This window comes from Salvelinus namaycush, chromosome 22, assembly GCF_016432855.1.
Source record: "Salvelinus namaycush isolate Seneca chromosome 22, SaNama_1.0, whole genome shotgun sequence".
NCBI lineage: Eukaryota > Metazoa > Chordata > Actinopteri > Salmoniformes > Salmonidae > Salvelinus > Salvelinus namaycush.
Window position 1 is genome coordinate 22,423,293 of NC_052328.1, and position 25,476 is coordinate 22,448,768.

At 42.1% G+C, this 25,476-nt stretch overlaps 1 protein-coding gene across 1 annotated transcript; it reads right to left on the reverse strand.

The window, feature by feature from the left end:
- Positions 1–614: 614 nt before the first annotated feature.
- Positions 615–16,419, reverse strand: LOC120017669 (erythroid differentiation-related factor 1-like). The gene is made up of 25 exons (XM_038960585.1): positions 15,620–16,419; positions 15,199–15,407; positions 15,022–15,088; positions 14,791–14,916; positions 14,496–14,620; positions 12,974–13,118; positions 12,770–12,865; positions 12,512–12,633; positions 12,261–12,372; positions 11,540–11,687; positions 11,295–11,406; positions 11,030–11,141; positions 10,597–10,872; positions 10,374–10,445; positions 9,389–9,524; positions 8,970–9,161; positions 8,590–8,790; positions 7,908–8,126; positions 7,482–7,708; positions 6,456–6,614; positions 6,134–6,283; positions 5,829–5,982; positions 5,603–5,718; positions 1,956–2,125; positions 615–1,253 (listed from the first exon to the last, which is right to left on the reverse strand). The coding sequence occupies exons 1-25, from the start codon at positions 15,728–15,730 to the stop codon at positions 1,091–1,093; spliced, it is 3,720 nt and encodes a 1,239-aa protein (XP_038816513.1). The 5' UTR covers positions 15,731–16,419; the 3' UTR covers positions 615–1,090.
- Positions 16,420–25,476: the final 9,057 nt, after the last annotated feature.

Sequence of the window (25,476 nt, forward strand, 5' to 3'; positions counted from 1 at the left end):
ATGACAAAAGTTATTTTTACTGCTCTAATTACATTGGTAAACAATTTATAATAGCAATAAGGCACCTCAGGGGTTTGTGATATATGACCAATATACCTCGGCTAAGAACTGTGTCCAGGCACTCCGCGTTGTGTCGTACATAAGAACAGCCCTTAGCCATGGTATATTGGCCATATACACCACACCCCCTCGGGCCTTATTGCTTAAATATAAAACACAGCTTAAACAAGGGTGCATTCTTCGTACTATTCTCGCCACTGCTTTTTAACCATCTGTCCCTTTTTGTTAAATTCCTCTAGTCAGTCACAGTCCCAGACAGATTAGAGGTACAGAGCATCACAGGGACACAATGAGTTTGTTGAGCCATTTGCTGTAGAGTGTGTAGAGAGAATGGGTGTGGATGACCCAATTCAGTGACAGGGCATTACATTATTGTAGCTACATGAGGCATTACAGCACCATGTGACCTCTTTAGTCCTGCAGACACACTTACAGGCTCAAGCCAAGATCCACAGACAGAAATAGGTTGAACTGCTTGGCACCAAGGTTGGTGTTGTGTAGTTGTGTTCATACACTGTCAAGACCAACATGCATCAAGACAAGGTGATGAGAAATATCATTCAAACCTTTATTTCAAGTCAGGGCAAACATGCAGGCACACACACATTCAAACATATAGCAACGAGTACAAATTATCCTCTGAATGGATAGTTCGCAGTCAACATTACCTGCAGGCTATTGCACATTATCAGTTTGAAATGTTCTTACATTGTACAATTTTTCCAGGTTTATAAGACCAAATCCCGTTGAGATACCGGTACTCCAAAGTTTGAGTCATGCGCATGCATCTCGCATTTAGAGAGAACAAAGAAAATATACATTTTAAAAGGTAATTTTCCAATCCTCTTTACAAAACTAGGCCAATTGAAAAGGTGAAGCACTGCAATTGTAAAATAAACTATCTACCAGAGACTAAACTGTGGATTGCGCAGTCTGGAAGTAAGGCACAGCTGGTGATGCTTTCACATTGTAGGTGTGTAGAGGGTGTAGAGCAGTGAACACCTTGGTATGGGTGTTATTTTGGTTGTCGTCATGACGATGCCCCAAGGTCACCACTTCCTGTGTTTGGGGTCAGCTGTTGCAGGAGGTCGAGGAAGAGCTCAATGCGGCTGAGGAGTGGAGCAGTCTTTTCAGCACGCAGTATCTTGGAGTAAACATTCTTGTAGGTCTTCAGGAGCTCCTCGTCCTTATTGCTATTGTAAAAGAAGAAACATTCTGAATAGGTCTTGATTTGAATCAAAGCTATGCTTACATGTATTAACATTCCTTATTGATGGTGTAGGGATACTGAGATTATGATACCCTGACCCCTATCGCCACTGTGCACTGTCTTAGAGACAAAGCTTTCTGCTAAAGAAGCATAACAATGATTGACACTTGTTAAAGAGAGGGCTAGAGGAACAGCTCTGTGTGGAGGGACATTGACACTGGGAGAGCTGTGGCAGGGTAGGACCAACACACTGGGATTCAAATGCTAAGGGTTCTTTAGATACTCAAGTTATCTGCTGGCCGTAGTACAGTGTATTGAGTGGAACTCAAGTTGTTGAGGGCATTCAGTGAACCAGTAGTGCTATTAGAAATCCTACATAACGACCAGTCTTACACAATGACCTTTTATGCATCTCTTATCTTCCCACTAACTTCACTTGCCCTGCCCATTTCACTCCTTCTCCAAAACAGTTACCAATCCATCCAAGAAGAAATGGATAGAAAATAGCAGATGCTCTGGGCTGTCCTATAAAGACCAAGCTACTACTGACTGACTGACCAGTCTTAAGATGAAAAGACTTTGGAAGTTTCAGTATTATGCTTCTACTAGATCTCACGTTTAGTCCTGGTTTAGCCCTCTGCAGGACAAGGTTAACCAGGCTGGGTACAACCAGTCCTTTCCTCACCTTGGTTTGCGCTTCATGGCCGTCATCAGTTTGACCAGCTGCAGCAGCAGGAAGGAGAAACTGGGCTCAAAGACGCCAATCAACTTCATCACTTCTATGGTGTTCAGCCCTGAGGAGGTGGTCCCATCTGCACCACTGTCAAGGGGTCTTGTCAACTCTGGGCAGTCTGTCTACAAAATTAAAAAAATTACATTCATGTGGAAATTTACACATAGAAATGTGAGTTATAGATCTATCATTCTACTTGAATGCAAGTCTAAGAAGCAACAAATATGTTCTATGTGCACTATTTCTATGCTTCCTGTTCTTAAGTTGTGTTTTTGCGTCTTTTACTTTCGGTTTCATAAAAACAGCTTCAAAACAGCAGAAACAACAATATTTTTGGTTATGGAGCGGTTTACATGGTACAATGACTCTACACCGGTGGTTCCCAAACTTTTTAATAGTCCCGTACCCCTTCAAACATTCAACCTCCAGCTGCATGCCCCCTCTAGCACCAGGGTCAGCACACTCTCAAATGTTGTTTTTTGCCATCATCGTAAGCCTGCCACACACACACAATACATTTATTAAACATAAGAGTGGGTTTGTCACTTCCCACGAGCCGGGTTGTGACAAAGAGCACTTATAGGAACAGAGCACAAATAATAATCAATAATTTTGCTCTTTATTTAACCATCTTACATATAAAACCTTATTTGTTCATCGAAAATTGTGAATAACTCACCACAGGTTAATGAGAAGGGTGTGCTTGAAAGGATGCACATAACTCTGCAATGTTGGGTTGTATTGGAGTCCCAGTCTTAAATCATTTCCCACACACAGTATGTGCCAGTATTTCGTTTTCATGCAAGTCAGGGCCGAGAATCCACTCTCACATAGGTACGTGGTTGCAAAGGGCATCAGTGTCTTAACAGCGCAATTTGCCAAGGCAGGATACTCTGAGCACAGCCCAATCCAGAAATCTGGCAGTGGCTTCTGATTAAATTCAATTTTCACAGAACGACAATGAGGCTCTCTTGTTCAGATATCAGTAAGTGGACTGGAGGCAGGGCATGAAAGGGATAACGAATCCAGTTGTTTGTGTTGTCCATTTGGGGAAAGTACATGTGTAATTGCACACCCGACTCACTCAGGTGCTTCGCTATAAATCACATTTTACATTGTCCGTAAGCTTGAGTTCATTTGCACACAAAGAAAATCGTACAATGATGGAAATACCTGTGTTTCCTTGTTAACGCAGACAGAGAAGAGCACCAACTTCTTAATCATAGCCTCAATTTTGTCCGGCACATTGAATATAGTCGCTGTAATCCTAGATTCAGATCATTCAGGCGAGAAAAAACATCACCCCGATAGGCCAGTCGTGTGAGAAACTCTTCATCATGCAAGCAGTCAGACAAGTGAAAATTATGGTCAGTAAAGAAAACTTTAAGCTCCTCTCTCAATTTTTTAAAAACGTGTCAATACTTTGCCCCTTGATAACCAGCGCTCTTCTGTATGTTGTAAAAGCGTTACATGGTCGCTGCCCAAATCATTGCATAGTGCAGAAAATACACGAGAGTTCAGGGGTCTTGCTTTAACAAAGTTAACCATTTTCACTGTCGTGTTCAAAACGTCTTTCAAGTTGTCAGGCATTCTCTTGGCAGCAAGAGCCTCTCTGTGGATGCTGCAGTGTACCCAAGTGGCGTCGGGAGCAACTGGTTGCACGCGCGTTACCACTCCACTATGTCTCCCTGTCATAGCTTTTGCGGCATCAGTACAGATATCAACATGAGCAGCAGCTACAGTTGAAGTCAGAAGTTTACATACATCTTAGCCAAATACATTTAAACTCAGTTTCACAATTCCTGACATTTAATCCTCATAAAAATTCCCTGTCTTAGGTCAGTTAGGATCCCCACTTTATTTTAAGAATGTGAAATGTCAGAATAATAGTAGAGAAAATGATTTATTTCAGCCTTTATTTCTTTCATCACATTCCCAGTGTGTCAGAAGTTTACATACACTCAATTAGTATTTGGCAGCATTGCCTTTAAATTGTTTAACTTGGGTCAAACGTTTCAGGTAGCCTTCCACAAGCTTCTCACAATAACTTGGGTGAATTTTGGCCCATTCCTCCTGACAGAGCTGGTGTTACTGAGTCAGGTTTGTAAGTCTCCTTGCTCGCACACGCTTTTTCAGTTCTGCCCACAAATGTTCTATAGGATTGAGGTCAGGGCTTTGTGATGGCCACTCCAATACCTTGACTTTGTTGTCCTTAAGCCATTTTGCCACAACTTTGGAAGTATGCCTGGGGGTCATTGTCCATTTGGAAGACCCATTTGCGACCTCGCTTTAACTTCCTGACTGATGTCTTGAGATGTTGCATCAATATAGCCACAATTTTCTTTCCTCATGATGCCATCTATATTGTGAAGTGCACCAGTCTCTCCTGCAGCAAAGCACCCGCACAACATGATGCTGCCACCCCCGTGCTTCACGGTTGGGATAGTGTTCTTCAGCTTGCAAGCCTCCCCCTTTTTCCTGCATGTGCAGTTGCAAACCATAGTCTGGCTTTTTTATGGCGATTTTAGAGCAGTGGCTTCTTCCTTGCTGAGCAGCCTTTCAGGTTATGTCGATATAGGACTCGTTTTTACTGTGGATATATACTTTTGTACCTGTTTCCTCCAGCATCTTCACAAGGTCCTTTGCTGTTGTTCTGGGATTGATTTGCACTTTTCACACCAAAGTACATTCATCTCTAGGAGACAGAACACGTCTCCTTCCTGAGCGGTATGACGGCTGCGTGGTCCCATGGTGTTTATACTTGTGTACTATTGTTTGTACAGATGAACGCGGTACCTTCAGGCGTTTGGAAATTGCTCCCAAGGATGAACCAGACTTGTGGAGGTCTCCAATTTCTTTTCTGAGGTCTTGGCTGGTTTCTTTTGATTTTCCCATGATGTCAAGCAAAGAGGCACTGAGTTTGAAGGTAGTCCTTGAAATAGATCCACAGGTACACCTCCAATTGACTCAAATGATGTCAATTAGCCTATCAGAAGCTTCTAAGGCCATGACATTTTTTTCTGGAATTTTCCAAGCTGTTTAAAGGCACAGTCAACTTAGTGTATGTAAACTTCTGACCCACTGGAATTGTGATACAGTGAATTATAAGTGAAATAATCTGTCTGTAAACAATTACTTGTGTCATGCACAAAGTAGATGTCCTAAACGACTTGCCAAAACTTTAGTTCGTTAACAAGACATTTGTGGAGTGGTTGAAAAACGAGTTTTAATGACTCCAACCAAAGTGTATGTAAACTTCCGACTTCAACTGAAAAAAAATGGGGGATTTTTTTTTACAAAATACGTTTTTTTTCTCTTAATCTTTTTTTTGTAAATCACATTTTTATTTGGCCTACCCCCGAAGGCATTGTGCGTATCCCAGTTGGGAATACCTGCTCTACTTGCTTATTTTGTCACAGACTGAAATTAGGCAAACTATTCGTTTTAGCAACCAGGAAATGGCGGAGCGATTTCTGCATAGTACAACAAGTGGGAGGAGGTGTGGAAGTAGTTGGTGGTTAAATGTAAGCGATGATTGTCAAACAGAAGGGGAGTGCCTCTGCTACAGCAGTAGGTTATATTTCTGTTTGTGTCTGTACCTCTGTGTGGTCCTCTAGCAGCTCTTTGTGGATAAGCAGGAAGGCATGGCGTGTGTCTGTCAATATATCCAGGGCTCCTGTCAGGGTCTTCAGCTTGGCCCCACTGCTGCTCTGACCTGTAAACACACATTGTTACTCAATGACACCACCTTTTAGGAGACTATGACAGTTCTGACCTGGCTGGGAGTGTGCCTGGCCCTGGCCTGGGTGAGTGAGCCTGACTGACCTGCCATGGTGAACTCGGCGAAGGCCACCCTCTCCAGCAGGGTGCGGAGCAGCTCGCAGGGCGCGTCCTTCAGGCTGAGGAACAGGAGGACAGCCTTGCTGTAGTGCAGCTCTGCCAGGCTCCTGTGCTGCTTCCTCAGGTGCTCATCCCCTACCTGGCACAGAGGAGGAAACATCCAGAATATACTACACAGACTGAACACCTTAATGCTTTTCTACAGCAACAACATTTAAATGGTTTAAAAACAGGACGACTGGTAGATATCTTGCTCTAGATACAGTGTTTGTCCTAGGTCAGGTCCTTACCTGGTTGCGGAAGCAGCTGTGGTACATGGAGGCCAGGCGGTGGTGGATGGTGGCAGCTCTGTACTGGTAGAGGGGCTGGCGGGCCGACTCGGTCTGCAGGTCACAGTACTTCAGAGACTTCAGCATGGCCTCCGTCACCTCCCGCTCAATCTGGCAACCCACAGCAATGAAAACTTAGTTATGGATTACTGTGCTCCTACAATTTTCACACCGGCGCTAACCATTTCACCTAAGGCAGCATATAGAGTCCGTATGGTTAGTTAACTTGCTAGACATTTCCCATTCTGTTCATTCACCTACTATGAATCTATCCAAGTGTTACCTGTTCCTGAGCCTTCCTGGACAGAGGGGCGTAGTCCTGCAGCAGAGTGGCCAGGGTGAAGTAGGTAGTGGACAGCTCCCAGTTGACTGAGTCCCACACTGCAGGGTGGTTCCCTCTGGTGGCCAGGGAACGCATAGCCCTGAGGTAGTAGTCTATAGCCTGGAGGGGGAGAGAGCGAGTATAAAGGTCCCTGCTCCATTTTCATTAGCACCAACTCTTACTGAAAGCGTAGTGTTTTTAAGTTGAATTGCCCTACTTAACCTCTGTCGTGGAAAATTGTAAGATTATGTTATAATGTTTGTATTACATTATAATAGTTGTTACATTCGACAGAAATAGAGTATTGTGTGTGTGTTCCACTGAGGATGGGCCTCTATGAGATAGCACTGACAGAGGAGATTTACGATGTCTTTGGGTAATAAAGCCTAAAGACCATTCCAGATAACATGAGCTAATGGTTTTGTTCTATGCCGTATCAGGGAGAGACGGTTCCCTTTTGGAGTGAGGGGGCCAGATACTGGTCATTACAATGAGAACTGTTGACACAGCAGTAACTGTCTGCTATGTTTTATAGATATCTTTCATACAAATCTTAACCTTTGAACTGTTCCTTAGATCTGTGATTCGTCATGTAAGTTGTGAGGGGTGTATCTTGGCTATAAAATATCTTTGTACTTTTCTGTTGGTACTTTTCAATGGTTCATTAGAGATAGCGCATCATTGAAAGTCAAAAAGGCTATTGCAAAGCTCTTATTAAAAAATGTGTAGTTTAAGTATAACTCTGACTGGTGTGGGAAGTTTGTAACTCTCCTCATTTGGTAAAGCAGAAAAATGCCACCACACCTCACAGAGCGTTTATGCAGCAGTTGCCAACATGACAGGAAAGTGACTGGCACAAAGATAAGCGGATCGTTTAGCCTTCATGCCTTTCTATTTATTGTGGAAAGCAATACGGGGTTGGTGTAGTCATAGAAATCATGATATGTCTATTACATAATGATATTTCTATTAGTGTGGTAGCGGTACCTTATTGTAATAGAGAGACTCCTCTGGGGAGAACTCTCCTCTGCTCAGGTCTGCAGATGTAGCACAGTGGGCCTGGGCACAGATCCTCATCAGCCTGCCTGTGTTGCACAGCAGCAGGGAGGTGTTGGTGCTGTCCTCAATGGCCTCAAAGTCCTTCATGCCCTTCTCAAAGCACGAGAAACTCTTCTTCCATATCTCCTGTTCAGCTATAGATACAGACTTCTTCACTGAAAAGGAAGGGGGTGGGGGTTTAGAGTGAGGAAGAGGTTCATATTTGTTTATTTTAGTTCTGTTTCCTGAAGAAAGTTATCGTGTTTCAGAAATATTTCTTATATTGCTTACAGCAGTCATAAATTAAATCAATAGTCAACAAATCAATCATTTACACAAAATCATCCTCCATAACTGATAGGCCAGACTCCCTACCTTCCTTCTCGGTCTGCATGGCAGCAGCCTGGTTCATGTAGAAGACTCCGATCTCGTTGCGAATGTTGCCCAGCCTCTTCAGTACCTGGGCTAGCTGTTCAGGGCCATGCTCCTTCACCACCCCAGAGGTCAGCAGCTCGTAGGCCGCCTCGTAACACTTACTGCTCACAAACAGCTGGTACTCTGGGTCCGTGGCCAGGTCACTGGCCATGTTAAAGGCTGGGGGACAGTCACACAGGCCAGACTGATCTAATTTGTAACAACAATGATGCACTGCATTTATATATAGGATTGTTCAAGCTTTTAAGTATTGTAATTTAGCGTTTGTCATTACAGGTTCTTGCTTCTGAAAAGCATTACAGCAGGGATCATCAACTAGATTCAGCCGCGGGCCTTCAAACCTTGCTTTCATTTGTATACAATCACATATCTCTATTGTGCGTGGGAATACTTGGAAACAGATTTCTTATATTACAATCATTTGGAGCTGATTTCCTGGTGTTTTTCCAGTCTTATGTCCAACAATGAAAAATACTCAAAACCACCCGCGGGCTGCCAATTAGAGAACCCTGCAACATTAAATGGCAAATCTACAGAATACCGAAACCTTTTGTGTCAATTGTGAAGGGACGTGGAGGGATGCGTATGTGTTTATTGATGAAAAGTGTGAGTGTGTCCTCACCCTGGCAGCTGCTCTCTCTGTGCAGGCTGTGCAGCACCTCCTGGTCCTCCTTGGTCTGGTAGCTGTACTCCTCCAGGTAGGCAGCACGGTTACTGGCATTCTGGGCAAGCATCAGCTGGATGTCCCCACACAGAGACAGACACTGGCTGTGGAACAGCAGCACCCGCGAGTGCAGGGTAATGCTCACTGAACAGTAGGCATCTGCAGAGGGAGGGAGAGAGCGAGAGAAAGATAGATGAAGGAAGGGCGATAGCAAGGAAGATTCAACTCTATTTCAACAGGTCCCTCATTATCCATCAGTCCAATCTCAGACAGCCAATCTGATCACGGTTAACTACATGTCCCAGAATGCCTAACTGAACCAGAGAGGAGACACTGACCGTGGCACTGCAGGGCCAGTTTGATGTAGCGCAGGGCCCGGCCGTACTTGAGCAGGTTAGTGGCAGCGTCTGACAGTACGTAGTAGGCCTTGGACGCCTTGAAGAAGAGCTGCAGCTTCATACGGTGCTGCCAGGACCCTGGGATCATCCCTGACCGGGTCGGATGCTTCCGGTCCTCCTGGAAGGGACCAGCTGTACCCAAGAGATATAGGGGCAGAGAGAGGGGATAAGAGATAGATAGGGAAAGAGATATAGGGGCAGAGAGATAGATAGGGTAAACGATATAGGGGCAGAGAAATGGAGGTATTTATTAAGGGCTCTTCACATATAATGAGGAACCTGCTCATTATGGTACAACATCCTTCATTATCAATATTGTAGTATATCTATGCTTCTTGATGGGGTCAGTGATGGCCAACCTCTGTCCAGGAGGAGTGCGATCCCTTTCTCCACGGCCTTACTCCCATCGTCGTACTTCAGGGGGATGGGGGTGTTTGGGTCAGCAGCTGGGAGGTCACTCTCCTTCTTAATGCTGCCGTCCACTGCTTTTAGGCCCTGCCAATCACATCCAAACAATATATAAAACTTGCCAAACTTTGCCTTGATGACAGCTTTGCACACTCTTGGCATTCTCTCAAACAGCTTCATGAGGTAGTCACTTGGAATGCATTTCAATTACTCCACAAGACCAAAGGCATTTGATTGTTTCTAAAATGTTTGTGCAAATCATTGATATCGAAAGATGAGAAATTTGGCTAGCCTGTTCCCTCTCTCTAACCGTCCTCTCCCTTTTCTGATTGGCTCAGATCATAGCATCGGCCCACTACATGCTGGCAGAGCTGTTCCAGTTGGACGAGCCTCCAGAGGAGGGAGCTGGGGGGGAGTCGCTGCGGGCTGGGGGCTCAGAGGACACACTTGTTAATTGAAATGCATTCCAAGTGACTACCTCATGAAGCTGTTTGAGAGAATGCCAAGAGTGTGCAAAGCTGTCATCAAGGCAAAGTTTGGCAAGTTTTATATATTGTTTGGATGTGAACATATACAGACGCACACATTCATCAACGACGTCACACCTGCCCAGACCCACATGTTCCCACTGCATCCATCTCCAGTGCTTGGAAGACTATGCCACATGGCCTCAAATTGCGCTAATTCAAATTCTCTCCGTCACCCATACCTTTTCAATATTTAACTAATAATGCCTTTGATTCTTCCACAGTCTTAACGATGGAGGATCATTTGATTTCAAGTCTTTTTTTGTTGGTGATTGACGAGAAAAATATGGTCCAACCCATTGGCTATCTCACCGCACCCTCATATGCCATGTCTTGAAATAAGCAGATAGACGTATTAAAAGTACATTTACATTCCCATAACTATCACTACACTGCAGTAGAGGCTCACCTTTAAGACATAGCTGAGGACATGCCGACATCTTTCCTCCTTGTCTTGAGAGACGGGAAATGCGTAGATTGGCTGCAGCGGGGGGAAATATTACTTCATTGTCTCGATAGATGTTCTAAGACTCACTCTGTGTAGTGGCAAGTTTCTAGTTAGGTCAAGATATGTCAACATTTCCATAATGTCACCCAAACAGCATAGCTAGCGATAAACGTGTGACACTCACCCTGATCTGGTGAGTGGACTTGTACTTCTCTGGAACAGACAGCTCCCCCACTGATTTGATAATAGCTACAGCTTTGCTATCATCCTGTGAGTCCAACGTGGTACTAAAGGAGCCGTTCTCATCACTGTCCTCTGGTAGGTCTTCTGGATCCTCTTCATCGTCACTGTAGCTGTCCTCTGAGCCCCCAGCCCGCAGCGACTCCCCCCCAGCTCCCTCCTCTGGAGGCTCGTCCAACTGGAACAGCTCTGCCAGCATGTAGTGGGCCGATGCTATGATCTGAGCCAATCAGAAAAGGGAGAGGACGGTTAGAGAGAGGGAACAGGCTAGCCAAATTTCTCATCTTTCGATATCAATGATTTGCACAAACATTTTAGAAACAATCAAATGCCTTTGGTCTTGTGGAGTAAGTAAGAGTACGAGTCCAGTCCATTACCTGTGGGTGCCTGTCCTGGTCCAGGAGCTTCACACAGTTGAGGAGCAACGTTCTGATTGTTCCATAGTGCTTCCTGTTCTGGCTCTTCTTCAGCATCATGTTGCTAGCCACTCTGCAAGAACAACAACGCACATTCTACAAAACAGAATGTATAGTCTACTGCCACCTGTTGGACTTACTGTATTTGCAATTACTGCACTGACTGATAACCCTATGTTTTGTGTACTGGTTTCAGGGATGTGTAGATAATGTTCCAGGTGCCTACTTGTAAAGGAGCACAGCCACTGGCAGAGTGAATGGGTTCTGGCATTTCTCCTCTGCTGCTTCCTCACAGAGAGTGGTGAGGTCATACAGCTTTACAATGTCACTTCCACTGGCTGAGGAAGCACAGAAACAGGACAGTAAGATTAAGTAGGGCTACTGCCACATAACTGTTTAACTACCAGGTAATTATCACGTTTATTTTGTAAGTCCTACAGGAGTTAGCGAGTGTGTTGTGTTATCTCCCACCTTTGAAGAGCCAGTAGGTATGGCCCTCTTTGGTGCAGTTAGACTTGAGGAAGGACAGAATGTTCTGAGCGATGTCTTTCACAACCCTGGTTGAGAAGGTGGAGTTCTCCAGATCAGGGATGTCTTCCGTTTTGATCATCTCATATTTCTGACCAAAGAACAAATCAGCGCTAACTTTATAACAGTGTTTACATTTTAATCATTTGGCAGACTCTTATCCAGAATGACTAACAGGAGCAATACAGGTTAAGTTCCTTGCTCAAGGACACAGACAGATTTTTCATCAAGTCGGCTCGCGGATTCGAACCAGCGGCCTTTCGGTTACTGGCTACCTGCCCAGTGTTAAATTGTGAATATGTACAGTACCAGTCAAAAGTTAGGACACACCTACTATTTCCAGGGTTTCTCTTCATTTTTACTATTTTCTACATTGTAGAATAATAGTGAAGACATCAAAACTGTGTGCAAAGCTGTCATCAAGGCAAAGGTGGCTACTTTGAAGAATCTCTCAAAAATATTTTTTGATGTAACACTTTTTTGGTTACTACATGATTCCGTATGTGTTATTTCATAGTGTTGATGTCTTCGATTTATTCTACAATGTATAAAAAAGTAAAAATAAAGAAAAACCCTGGAATCAGTAGGTATCTCCAAATGTTTGACTGATACTGTATATAGGGTTAAAATGACAAATTTGGCATTAAAGACAGGGCTTATTTACCTGTACGATGCCATTGACATGAAAGCACATGACGAGCTCTGGAACATTGCACATCAGATTGTCCAGCCAGTAGTCAATACCCGTGAGAATGTTGATTGGCTTGTTGTTATCCCTGAAAAAGAAGGAACCTTCTAAGTATTTTGCAGGAGAACATTGCTGTGGAACAGTAGTAAACCAATTAAAATGTTTTATATTGACTGCCATGAATGATGCTTCTGGGGCCATTGTTCCCCGCTTTACGTAATTCTGACCTGAGCCGCAGGCTGACAGCTGGGTAGCGCCCTCCTCCAAAGATAGGCATGTTGGACCCCACCAGCATGTGGATGTCCTCAAATGTCCACAAGATGTTCCTCACAAAGTCATTCCTCAAACCCTGTAAAATAAGTTGAGGGAAAAGTTGAATGGATTCTTTAATTCAATAGATTAAACTAATGCCAACTAAACAAAAGACAGAAAATGCACATCTTTAATCATCCTGTTGATTAATAATTTTCTTAGCAGTAGCCTACCTGACTGTTCTCCCCCTCGTTGAACAGTGTGGTAAGGTTCTGCTCTTTGGAAGCCACTTGTCCCAATGCATACTTGCTGTCCATGGGAACCCCTTCCTGTAAAGAATGGACATACAGTCACCAAGGAAGACACAAACTCAACAAGAGAACAACAACACAGACTTAAGGTACTGCGATTCCTGCTCATTTCCAAGGGAGACCTACCTCTTTGTGTGCTGCAGACTCCTCGGAGTCTGAAGCGGTGCTAGTGAAGGTAGCGGGCCAGGAGGGACCAAACTCCTCCGCCCGACACCCCTCATCAGGGTTGTCTGAGTCAGGGACAGGCTCTGCGGCTCCATCACCATTAATACTGGAGAATACATGGAGGAGTTAACCATTAGGATTTACTCTGGCTAAAATAAGATTCTTGTTTCTATTGCAAGTATTTTTTCACATTAACAAGTAGGCTAGTAGTCCAACTACGGCTGTGGCGGTCATGAAATGTTGTCAGCCGGTAACTGTCATGCAAAGGACTGTTGTTCTCACGGTTATTGACTTAATTAACATAAACATGTTTAGCATCTCTGGGCTTCCACACATAAAAGCTGCTGATGTGCACCTTTGGAACATCTAGGCCTGCATTTTAATAAGTCGAATGGAGCGGCTACTGTGTTGAGCGTAAAAGTTAATGCACTTAGTTTAAAGTTAATTATTAACTTTTGTTGTGATAGGCCTAGAAACCTCAGAATGTCTTAGAAATCAAAACATTTGGGTTGCATGATACGACTATATTGATGATTTGTGTGGCAAGCAAGTTAGGAGATATCTAGTCAATGGAATATGGAATTAAAATGACAGAATTAAAAGTGAAATCAGAAGGAAAGGCTACAATGACCAAAAGCCAACAGGCAAGCTGCTATTTATAATCTGAATGGAGTTGTTATTTGTAGGCTAACTGTAGGATGGTGAGAAGCACAGTAGCGTTATGGCTAGCCTCAATTAGCCTAGTTACCTAGTTTCTATCAGTTTGATGCAGTCAAAACCGGTATCGGATGATAAATAACTAGCAGTATACTAGCATGAGTTAACAGTGGTTGCGGTCTCTCTCTCTCTCCCCCTCCGCCTGCTCCAGTGCTCCGAGCCTCCAGCGTCTTATTAACACATTCACACACACACCGCACAGCCCCTCGACCACTCCATAGCAGCTACAGCTGCTCGCTCTGTGTCTCTCTCTCCCTCCCTCCAGTTAATTGCTCCGGTTAATAAAGTAGCAAAACAATTGGATTTTCTGCTGCTTCCCTCACTTGGATTGGACCGGGTGTGGACCCGACCGGCTCCATACGGGGATGGGTCCGGTTGTCCTTATGTCCATTCGGGAATGGGTTTTAAAAATGTATTTATCCATATTGGGTCCAGGGCTTTCCCATATCCATTTCGGAACAGGAGCTCTAACTCCCATCACCATTCCTCATCACATAGATTATTTAGATTCAATCATAAAGTGTTTAGAGAGTGATTAGAGAGGGACTATAGAGTGCTAAGTACCAGGCCATTAGTGAGGACCGTTAGAAAATTGGATAGGCTACCCATCAGCGCCATTAATTTGCGCAGTTTTGGATGAGATTACCGTGACCAACGGTCAGAGGGAATTGGACTGCGGTCATGACTCGTGACTGCCGGTGTGGTGGTAATGCGGTCACTGTGGCCCTAAGTCCAACAGCCCTAAGTCCAACCTCAAATAACTCACCTGTAGTAGAGGAACTTGGACAGGATTGCTTTTTGGTACCAGTGTTCCTTGCTCTTCTTTTTTCTCTGCCACTTTTGATCTATTAGTCTCTGGTAAAACTCCTTCAGCCATGTCCAATCTCCTGTCTGTGACAGAGCATACATATAGATCTTACTACTATACTGGCTACAATCAAAGAAAAATACAATCAAATGTATTTCTACAACCATTGTCAATCATTCAGACATTTTCAGGCTTTCTCACTTCCACAGTGACATTAAAACAGGCTTATTCTCCACTGGCTGTCTAATTGTACCTGAGAGGACCTCATGAAGAGCTCCTGAATGTCCAGTTCATCAAGGAGGAGAGTCCTTCCCACGCGGTGGACGGCCATACTGACATGGGACTTACTGTAGGGGATCTTTAACAGCTTCTTGATGTTCTGAGTAGAGAAGAGAATGAGACAGTTAGGTTCAACAAACCCTTTTGATTACCAAACATGTCAAATACATAACACAGTAGCAAAACAAATTCTTCTTAGACCTACCTCAGAGTCTGACACCACATCAACATCATCCCCAATAGAATCAATGAAGTCATAGGCCATCCCAAAACTGTAGATAGAAGAACATACAAGTACATGAGCACCTTGCAACAATTCAGTGATGATGCATACCACCAGATACCACATCTTGTTTTGAGGACTGAATAACCAGCACTTCACCTGGAGAAAGGCTTGCTCTTGCTGCTGGACCCTAGTACAGTGGACCCTGCAGGCCCAAGTTGGGGACTCTCCCGGAGCCAGTTGGCAGGAGGAAGCTTCAGGTCTGTCTTCTCCTGCAGTAGTGCATAGGTGGTGGGTGGAGGGGCAGCAGAGTACTTCACCACCGCACGGCTCTTTATTTCGTTGTTGCCAAGGCACATCTCCAACTCCTTTGATACACGTAAACAATGGTAGCATTGATGGTAAACTCAGGCAACTTGATTCAATATAACAAGTAGATAGTTGCATCTAACTTCACAATAATCTAGCTAACTTAATACATGTACATATCCCATGTATGTGCAGCTAGCTAGCTACAGATATAACATGCATAGACATAACTGCAGTTCAAAGCTAGCTAGCTAGCTACTGTACAGCTTACCTGTCTGCCAGTAGTACTGGCAATATCACCCCCACTGTCATCTAACGTTACGTCTTCACTTCCACGGTCTGGAGGGACGCCATCCTCTCGGTTCCCTGGTGCTGAACTCATTTTCTGTCTGCAATTCAAGCTAGCTACTTGTCACAAAAACGAATGCTGCCCAAGGGGTAGCCGTCCTTAGCTAACTAACTAGCTTCCTGAAAATGTCAACAACAAAAACACAGTGACAACCTAAATGAATTGCAAGTGCTGGCTAGCTAGCCACTGTAGTTGCTAATCTACCACCGGCTGATTAGATACCTAGCTAGCTGCCTAACGTTATAGCTTTACACATCAAGCGACATATTGGTTCATCTGAGCGAAACGATAAAATTCTCAAGATGAATAACACTAATTCCGTTCTGCAGTCATCCAGACTGTATCAACACCACTTGCTGCGTTATTTTGTTTGCTGCTGTTGACAGAACACACGTTTGCGTAAAGACACAGATTATCCATTATATTGACCAGATATTCTAGCCGCCGCTCTAACAATAAAAATAAATGAGGGGTGGGACAAGATGGCGGAGTAAATGGTCGCATTAAACTGAGCTCCTAAACTTTAAATTGAATTCAAACCCTAATTTGAGTTTGACGACGAACACAGAGTTAAAGTTGCGTTTCTTACTGTATTTTTTCTTCTTTCAATTAGTTTGGTGGTTCATCGAACATCTCTTTTACACTTTGTTATACTTAAGTTCAGCCAATAGAAGCTAGCAATAAATCAGCGTTAGCTAGCTAGTAACCTTAGCTGAGATAGAAGCAAACAGTGTAGAGGGAGCTGTCGTAACCGAAGTGAGTACTGTCAACTATATGGACGATTTTGACACCCCCAGAAGTAACGGTACCGAGGTTGCAGAAATTCTTCGGTACAGGTGTCCAAATAACCAATTCGAAACCCCCCCAACCTGAAGAGACTACGAGAAAGTGACGCCGGGCAGACTCAACCATCCACCCCAGCAAATGAAGCCATCTTCAAGGCAATCCAAGGTTTAAACAATAACGTTACATTTGACGAACAAGCTATTCGGCTGAATGGCTTTGATGAGAGGATTTATAAAAATACCCTATCGATTGCAAACGTTTCCAAAACTACAGAGTTTAATGCAGCAGGCATTAAGGATATCACTAATGATGTGAAACTGTTGATGCCCTGGCAAAAGAAAACGAGGAGCTGCGCACAGCCAGTGCTGAACCAGACGGATACAAGCACCGATGGGGAGCTGAGACTGAACGGGCTACTTGAAACTGATGATGAGAATATCAAATAGATTGTGATTGACATTATTGGGAAGTTTGTTCCATACCCCCCTGCTACCCTGAACATCGCGGTAGATGTTGTACACTGTCTCGGGGGAAAGATAAAGGAGAACAACAAACAGGTCATCATATGGAGTCTCTCCCTACTAAAGTGCAGTTACGGTATATTAACTACAGAGTCCGAGCATTTATCCCAAGACCAATGCAGTGTGATCATTGTAAAACTTTTGGTCATGTATCAAGTGTTTGCAGAAGGGAGAAGCCGAGATGTCCAAGTTGTGGGAAATATCATTATGTGTTATAAAAGTGAGGCATATGTGACATGTTGCAATTACGGTGGGAACCATGTAGCCACGTCTTTCGAATGCCCCACAAGGGTGAAAGAGAATGAGTTGGCCAAAGTCAGGGTTGCACAGAGCATTTCATATGCAGCAGCTGTGAAAAGGGTTGAGGGTTTGAATGGTGCACCAGAAGAGTCCATGGTGGTGGATAGGCCTACACTGCAGGCTGTAGGGGTGCCTTTCACCAGCAGGATCCTGACATTTGAAAGGTTAAGACTTTGTGGCCCTTTATAGCTATGGTAATTAATGGCACTGTCAAGGTGGAGAGAAGACTCTGGGGCCTTTCAGAACAGGTGTGTGTGTATGTATATATATACACTGCTCAAAAAAATAAAGGGAACACTAAAATAACACATCCTAGATCTGAATGAATGAAATATTCTTATTAAATACTTTTTTCTTTACATAGTTGAATGTGCTGACAACAAAATCACAAAAATTATCAATGGAAATCAAATTTATCAACCCATGGAGGTCTGGATTTGGAGTCACACTCAAAATTAAAGTGGAAAACCACACTACAGGCTGATCCAACTTTGATGTAATGTCCTTAAAACAAGTCAAAATGAGGCTCAGTAGTGTGTGTGGCCTCCACGTGCCTGTATGACCTCCCTACAACGCCTGGGTATGCTCCTGATGAGGTGGCGGATGGTCTCCTGAGGGATCTCCTCCCAGACCTGGACTAAAGCATCCGCCAACTCCTGGACAGTCTGTGGTGCAACGTGGCGTTGGTGGATGGAGCGAGACATGATGTCCCAGATGTGCTCAATTGGATTCAGGTCTGGGGAACAGGCGGGCCAGTACATAGCATCAATGCCTTCCTCTTGCAGGAACTGCTGACACACTCCAGCCACATGAGGTCTAGCATTGTCTTGCATTAGGAGGAACCCAGGGCCAACCGCACCAGCATATGGTCTCACAAGGGGTCTGAGGATCTCATCTCGGTACCTAATGGCAGTCAGGCTACCTCTGGCGAGCACATGGAGGGCTGTGCGGCCCCCCAAAGAAATGCCACCCCACACCATGACTGACCCACCGCCAAACCGGTCATGCTGGAGGATGTTGCAGGCAGCAGAACGTTCTCCACGGCGTCTCCAGACTCTATCACGTCTGTCACATGTGCTCAGTGTGAACCTGCTTTCATCTGTGAAGAGCACAGGGCGCCAGTGGCGAATTTGCAAATCTTGGTGTTCTCTGGCAAATGCCAAACGTCCTGCACGGTGTTGGGCTGTAAGCACAACCCCCACCTGTGGACGTCGGGCCCTCATACCACCCTCATGGAGTCTGTTTCTGACCGTTTGAGCAGACACATGCACATTTGTGGCCTGCTGGAGGTCATTTTGCAGGGCTCTGGCAGTGCTCCTCCTGCTCCTCCTTGCACAAAGGCGGAGGTAGCGGTCCTGCTGCTGGGTTGTTGCCCTCCTACGGCCTCCTCCACGTCTCCTGATGTACTGGCCTGTCTCCTGGTAGCGCCTCCATGCTCTGGACACTACGCTGACAGACACAGCAAACCTTCTTGCCACAGCTCGCATTGATGTGCCATCCTGGATGAGCTGCACTACCTGAGCCACTTGTGTGGGTTGTAGACTCCGTCTCATGCTACCACTAGAGTGAAAGCACCGCCAGCATTCAAAAGTGACCAAAACATCAGCCAGGAAGCATAGGAACTGAGAAGTGGTCTGTGGTCACCACCTGCAGAACCACTCCTTTATTGGGGGTGTCTTGCTAATTGCCTATAATTTCCACCTGTTGTCTATTCCATTTGCACAACAGCATGTGAAATTTATTGTCAATCAGTGTTGCTTCCTAAGTGGACAGTTTGATTTCACAGAAGTGTGATTGACTTGGAGTTACATTGTGTTGTTTAAGTGTTCCCTTTATTTTTTTGAGCAGTGTATATATTACTGAGATCATGTGACACTTAGATTGCACTTTATTTAACTAATTATGTGACTTCTGAAGGTAATTGGTTACACCAGATCTTATTTAGGGGCTTCATAGCAAAGGGAGTGAATAAATATGCACGCTCCACTTTTCTTTTTGAATTTTTTGAAACAAGTTATTTTTTTTAAATTTCACTTTACCAGTGTGGACTATTTTGTGTATGTCCATTACATGAAATCCAAATAAAAATCTATTTAAATTACAGGTTGTAATGCAACAAAATAGGAAAAACGCCAAGGGGGATGAATACTTTTGCAAGGCACTGTACTCATTCAAGGGTTTTTCTTTATTTTTACTATTTTCTATATTGTAGAATAATAGTGAAGACATCAAAACTATGAAATAACACATATGGAATCATGTAGTAACCAAAAAAGGCAACTGACTATAAGTTACTAGCCCATGTCTATGCCAATAGGCTAAAAAAAGGCCTTGATGATATAATAAGTGAAACTCAAATCAGCCTTCATTAAAGGAAGGAGTATTCATAACCATATATGATTGGTATTAGATATTGTAGATAACAATTCTTTTCTGTTGTTTTTTAGATTTTTTTTACAGATTTTTATTTAGAACTCTACTTTTGGGGGGGGGGGGTTCGACTGGTTTTTTTTTCTTCTCCATTGTATTCACAGGAATGTCCCTGTATTGATGTGTATTGTTGCAATAAAAAAAAAGAAAAACATTTTTAAAAACAATGAAAAGAAATGTCTTCAAAATTGGAAGGCAGTCGGGAGGCAAAATTCTAGCCAATGAGGGCAGATACGCGTTTGAACAACAGGCACAAAGGTTTCCACTAATTAAAACAACCACAAAGCTATATGTAAAAATTCATGAAAACAAACATTTGCTTTTTATTCAAGGTTAGGGTTGGGTCTCAAATCACATTTTAAGAATATATTTTGTAGAAATATGCAGAGTTTATTACTTTGTGGCAACTAGTGACAACCAGGCACAACTCCAATATAAAGTGTTTTTTCTCAAAGTTGCCGGGATGTCACGTGTCCGACTTATTTCGGTACACACGTAACAACCCAATAGTTCCGAAACTTCTATTCGATCAAATAAGACTTAGTAAATAATTAATTCATTTTTTTGCAAACCAAATTCGGCACTCTGTGACCTCCATACAAAAACTCCTCGCTTGGTGAACAGAAAAAATAAAAACGCCACCTGCTGGAGAAAACAGATTTTGTGCCCAGTTTCTTTTGCTTTATTTTTATTAACATCAAATCAATACAGAAAGTACAAGAGGGAACACAAGTATATATAGATTATATACAATGTCACATTACAATTACACAAGGACCTTAAGGGACATACATACACTTACAATTCTAACAGCTTTTTTGTTAGTAGAGTATTTAACTGTCTTAAAATACAGTTCAATTTCTTTTAGTAGGGTAAGAAAATGTGTTTTTTTGTTTGTAAATTTACATTTGTGTATATGAAATTTGGCCAAAAGAATAATGAAATGAATTACATAAAAATGTTTCAGCTTATTTCTATCATATGTAAAGAGTCCAAGCAGTACATCTTTCCACAATAGTGTAACATTTTCATAAATGTGTTAAATTATAAATCTACTGATGTCTTGCCACAGTTTTCTTACATGAATACAATGCCAAAAAATATGCAACACTGTTTCTGGGTGGTCATTACAAAAGGAGCAATTTGAGTTGATGTTTTCCTTAAACTTCTTCATATAGTGGTTGGCAGGATAGTATTTATGAATACTTTTAAAGGAAACTTCCTTAATTTTGTTAACAACTAGGTATGTGTGTGGCAACATCCAAACTTTTCCCCAACAGATATTATCAATAAATCCATTCCAATAAGGCATGACATAGGGTATAGATACAACATCCTGCTGAAACAAGGTTCGTATCGCTCTGTTGTTGAATGGACCAAAAGAGAAACAAATCTTTCCTACTGATGAGTCAACAGGGTCAATAGAAGGTAGGCTCTGAGGGTCAGGTCTTGACACGTTCCTGAATAACAGAGCAACACCTGAGGGAATGGCATCTAAAACAATTGCAAAATCTTTAGGTGTTACAGGGACCTTGTAAAGTGATAATAATTCCTTATAACTGGGTAAAAGACCCTCTGCATTTACCAGTTGGCTCACCAATAGGATATTATTTCGGAACCAATATTCTAAAAACAAAGAAGTATTTTTATACAATATATCCCAATTATTCCATATATAATATCTGTGTGGAGAAAAATTGTGTTTATAAATTAAGGACCATGACAAGAAAACCTGCCGATGAAAAGCAGAAAGTTTCACTGGAATTTTGTCAATATTATAATTGCAAAACAACATGAAGTTAAGGCCACCAAAAGTAGAGAAGACATGATGAGGAATAAAATTCCAGATAGAAGTGGGTCTTCTTAGGAATTATTTTATCCAATTGATCTTAAAAGTATTATTTAAAGTAGTAAAGTCCAGAAAATTCAGTCCACCATTCTCATAAGTGTTCATTACAACAGTTTCCCTAATGTAATGGGTACGGTTTCTCCAAAGAAAGTTGAAAAGCATCTGGTCTATCTCCTTGCTTATTTTACTGTCAAGATATAAAGATAGAGTGCCATATGCTAGTCTAGAGATACCTTCGGCCTTGGTTATTAGGACTCTACCTTTTAAAGATAAGTCCCTCTGTAGCCATTGATTTAGCTTCTTCTGGGTATTTTTAATAAGAAGGTTAAAATTTAGTAAGCCTGATCCTTTGTAATGGTTATGCCTAAATATGTAAGTTCTTCTTTTACTGGAATACCATAATATGAAGGTGTCACACAATCTTTGACAGCTATGAGTTCACATTTATTAATGTTAAGATATAGACCAGACGCTTTGGAAAAGGATTGTATCACATTGATCGATATGGGAATTTGGTTAGCGTCTTTCAGAAAAAGTGTAGTATCATCAGCCAGCTGGCTTATAATAATTTCTTTACCAGCTATGGAAATACCTTGTACAGGACTATTATTTAAAGAATTTGCAAGAAGTTGGGTGATTAATAAAAACAGGTACGGGGAGATAGGACAACCTTGCCTAATTCCTCTCTTTAACTCAAATCTAGGTGAGGTGCCATATTTCAATTTGATAGAGCTGTTACCATTTGCATAGTCTTAATAGCCTTACAGAAAAAATCCCCAAAGCCAAGTCTCTCAAGGGAGTGGAAGAGAAACTGATGCTCTACTGTGTCAAATGCTTTATAAAAATCAAGAAATAATATGAAGCTATCCTCAGTTATTAGGTCTGAGTAGTCAAGTATGTCTAATACTAGTCTGGACATAGTTAGAAATATGTCTGTTCCTCATGAAGCCAGACTGTGTTTCATCAATGATTGCATCCAGGACTTGTTTAATTATTTTTGCAAGTAGTAAGGCTAATATCTTATAGTCATTATTAAGAAGACAAATTGGACACCAGTTATCAATGAGCAGCACTTATTTTTTAGGCTTAGGTATCAGTGTTATTAACCCCTGACTCATTGTAGGAGGGAGAACATTGTTTTTAATACTCTCTAAAAAGACTTCAAATAGGAAGGGAGCTACTTGTTCAGAAAATAATTTGTAAAATTCTGATGTAATTCCATCAACACCTGGTGATTTATTGTTCTTTAGATGTTTGATAGACTCTATAATCTCTTCAACTTTGATGGGTTCATCACACTGTTTATATTCTATATCACTGATAGAGTGAACATTATTCAGTGACTTAAAAAACATCTGTGGATTCCTGACAGTACGTAGAGCTATACAATTTTCTGTAAAAATTGCTACAGTATTTAGCGATTAATTTTTGGTCATCTGTAATAACACCATCAATGTTTAATTTATGGATAGTGTTATTTTTAGAATGAAATTTCTCAAGTCTAAAGAAATAGGATGAATTCTGTTCTCCCTCCTCAATCCATTTTTTCCTAGATCTAATAAAGGCTCCTTCTGCTTTTAATCTATATATATTATCCAGTTTATTTTGTAACTCAATTAGTTCCATCTTCTCCTCCCCCGAGAGGCCGGCTGGGGACCTCTGAGAAAGGGAAGTTATCTTAATGATCACCTTTTCCTCCTCAGCTCTTCTGGTCTTAGCAAGATTACTACCATATTTTCTAAGGTATTTGGACACCTCAAATTTAAAGAGCTCCCAGTTCTTCCAATAAGATTTTTCTTCACAAGCCCTTTCCCAAAAGTGTGAGAGCAGGTCTTTAACCTCAAATTTAACTATATCATTATTTAATAATGAGCTATTTAGCTTCCAGTAGGATGCTCTGCCAAGGTTAGTATCAGGGGTAAATATTTTGATATCAATGTAAATGGCTCTATGGTCTGTGAGGGGATTAGTACAGATATTTGTAGTAACACACTCACTATCAATACATTTGGATATAAGCCAAAAATCTATTCTGGATTGTCTGGAACCTGTTTTGTTACTCCAAGTGAATGATCTGTCGGCCGGAAACCTCTCTCTCCATATATCAGTAAGATCAAACTTTTCCATAAAAAGTATTAAACCCAAATTCTGATTGGTTGGTCTACCTGGGGGCCATCCAATCAGTTGAATTATCTATAGTAATGTTAAAGTCCCCTTCTATCAATAATAACGAATTGGGAAATTTAGATAACCAATGAAGTATATGTTTCTCTATAGATTCAAGCAACTCATCATTCTCATGTTTGGTGTTGTACCCATAGAAGTTTACAGTAATGAGCGTAATGTCATTGTAACTGATCACAAGACAAATAAAGTGACCAAAGGGGTCACATTCTGAGTGTAGAATATTACCACCAAAGATATTTTTCATTGTAGTGATACCAGCGGAGCGTTCAGATCCATGGGAAAGCCAAATATCGTTGCCCCACTGTGACCTCCATAAGTTGGCATCAGCTGAAATTGAGTGAGACTCTTGAAGAAAGCAAAGATCTGTTCAAAATTGTTTAGCAAATAAAAATAAGGCCTTGCGCTTCACATTAGTTTCTCTTAATGCTAGGGGGTTACAAAACAAAGACAAAACAACAAAGATTATATAAAAGTATAAACTGTAGTAGGATGAGTCAAAGACGTAGGAGCAGTGAACGTAAACGAAAGGAACAGAGATATGCACCATTTAAGTCAATTTAAAGTGAAAATAGCTTATTCCATAAACTTTGAGCAAGACGTTATCCGGCTTTGAAATTCAACTCAACTGAAAATTATGTTCAAGACCAAACCAAGGGTTCTTGTAGTAAGACAGACTAAAAACCCTATTTAGTGTAATCAGGAACTATTCTGAGAAATAAAATACAAAATAATAATTTAAATAAAAGGGTACCTACTATTTAAGTGCATATGAAAACTGATTATAAAATAATTGAATAAAAAATGTTTTACATATACACGTTCCTAAGATATTTTTTGGGACATAAGTATTAATAACTGAATAGAACAATAACCGTGTAAAGTCAGAGCAAACCTGTATGCCCTTTAAAATAGTATCTTAGTTACTGTATACATAAAAAATAAATACAGCTTTCAATCTTCTTCATAAGTTTGTAAACAAAATAGGTCTTCTGGTCATACAAGAACAAACTAATACATTGAAGTACCTGAGTATTCCTGAAAAATAGTCACCTGATGCTTGTTAGGTAAACAACATAAGGAAAATTAGAATACCATGGCTGAAACCATCAACCTGTTCCTTCTGGTGAGATTTTAGGGAGGAATATGGATTTCTGAACCGTTGATGAAGCCTCGTCCTCCGACGAAGTAAGCAGCCTTTCCCTCATTTCGTGCTATCTTGATCGTTGGCCACAACTTGTTCCTTCTTTCTATGTCCTCTGGGCTGAGATGCTCGGCGAAACGCATACCATGGCTCTGAAGGAAGGCGTTCTTCCTAGCAGCTTTCCAAACAGCATCCCTGTAGAATCTGGCAGTGAAGAGGATGATGATACCCCTTGGTCTTGAATCGTTTTGCTGTTGCTTCTTGCCGAGGCGATGCACAACGTCGATGGTATCACCAACTTTGTTCTTCTCTGCAGGCATAACTTCTTGGCAGATGCGGATAGCCTCTCCTCGCACATCTTCATTCTCCACCTCTGGCAAGCCGTAGTCTCAGGTTCCATCTTCTTGTGTATTGTTCCAGATCAGTGAGACGTCTATGGTAGACATTGTTATTCTTTTCCACACTTTTTTCAACTTTTGCCACTCTCGTTTTCATATCACCACATGCATACTCCACAGTCTTTTTCAAGCCTTCGATAACCATGGTGTTCGCGCCAACCATTTTC

Coding starts and splice junctions, on each gene's coding strand:
- LOC120017669 (XM_038960585.1), bottom strand. CDS start 15,730: ATGAGTTCAGCACCAGGGAACCGAGAGGATGGCGTCCCTCCAGACCGT. Junction 8,127..8,589: donor CAGAGAGAGCAGCTGCCAGG/GTGAGGACACAC, acceptor ACTGTCCCCCAG/CCTTTAACATGGCCAGTGAC. Junction 7,709..7,907: donor CATGCAGACCGAGAAGGAAG/GTAGGGAGTCTG, acceptor CTTCCTTTTCAG/TGAAGAAGTCTGTATCTATA.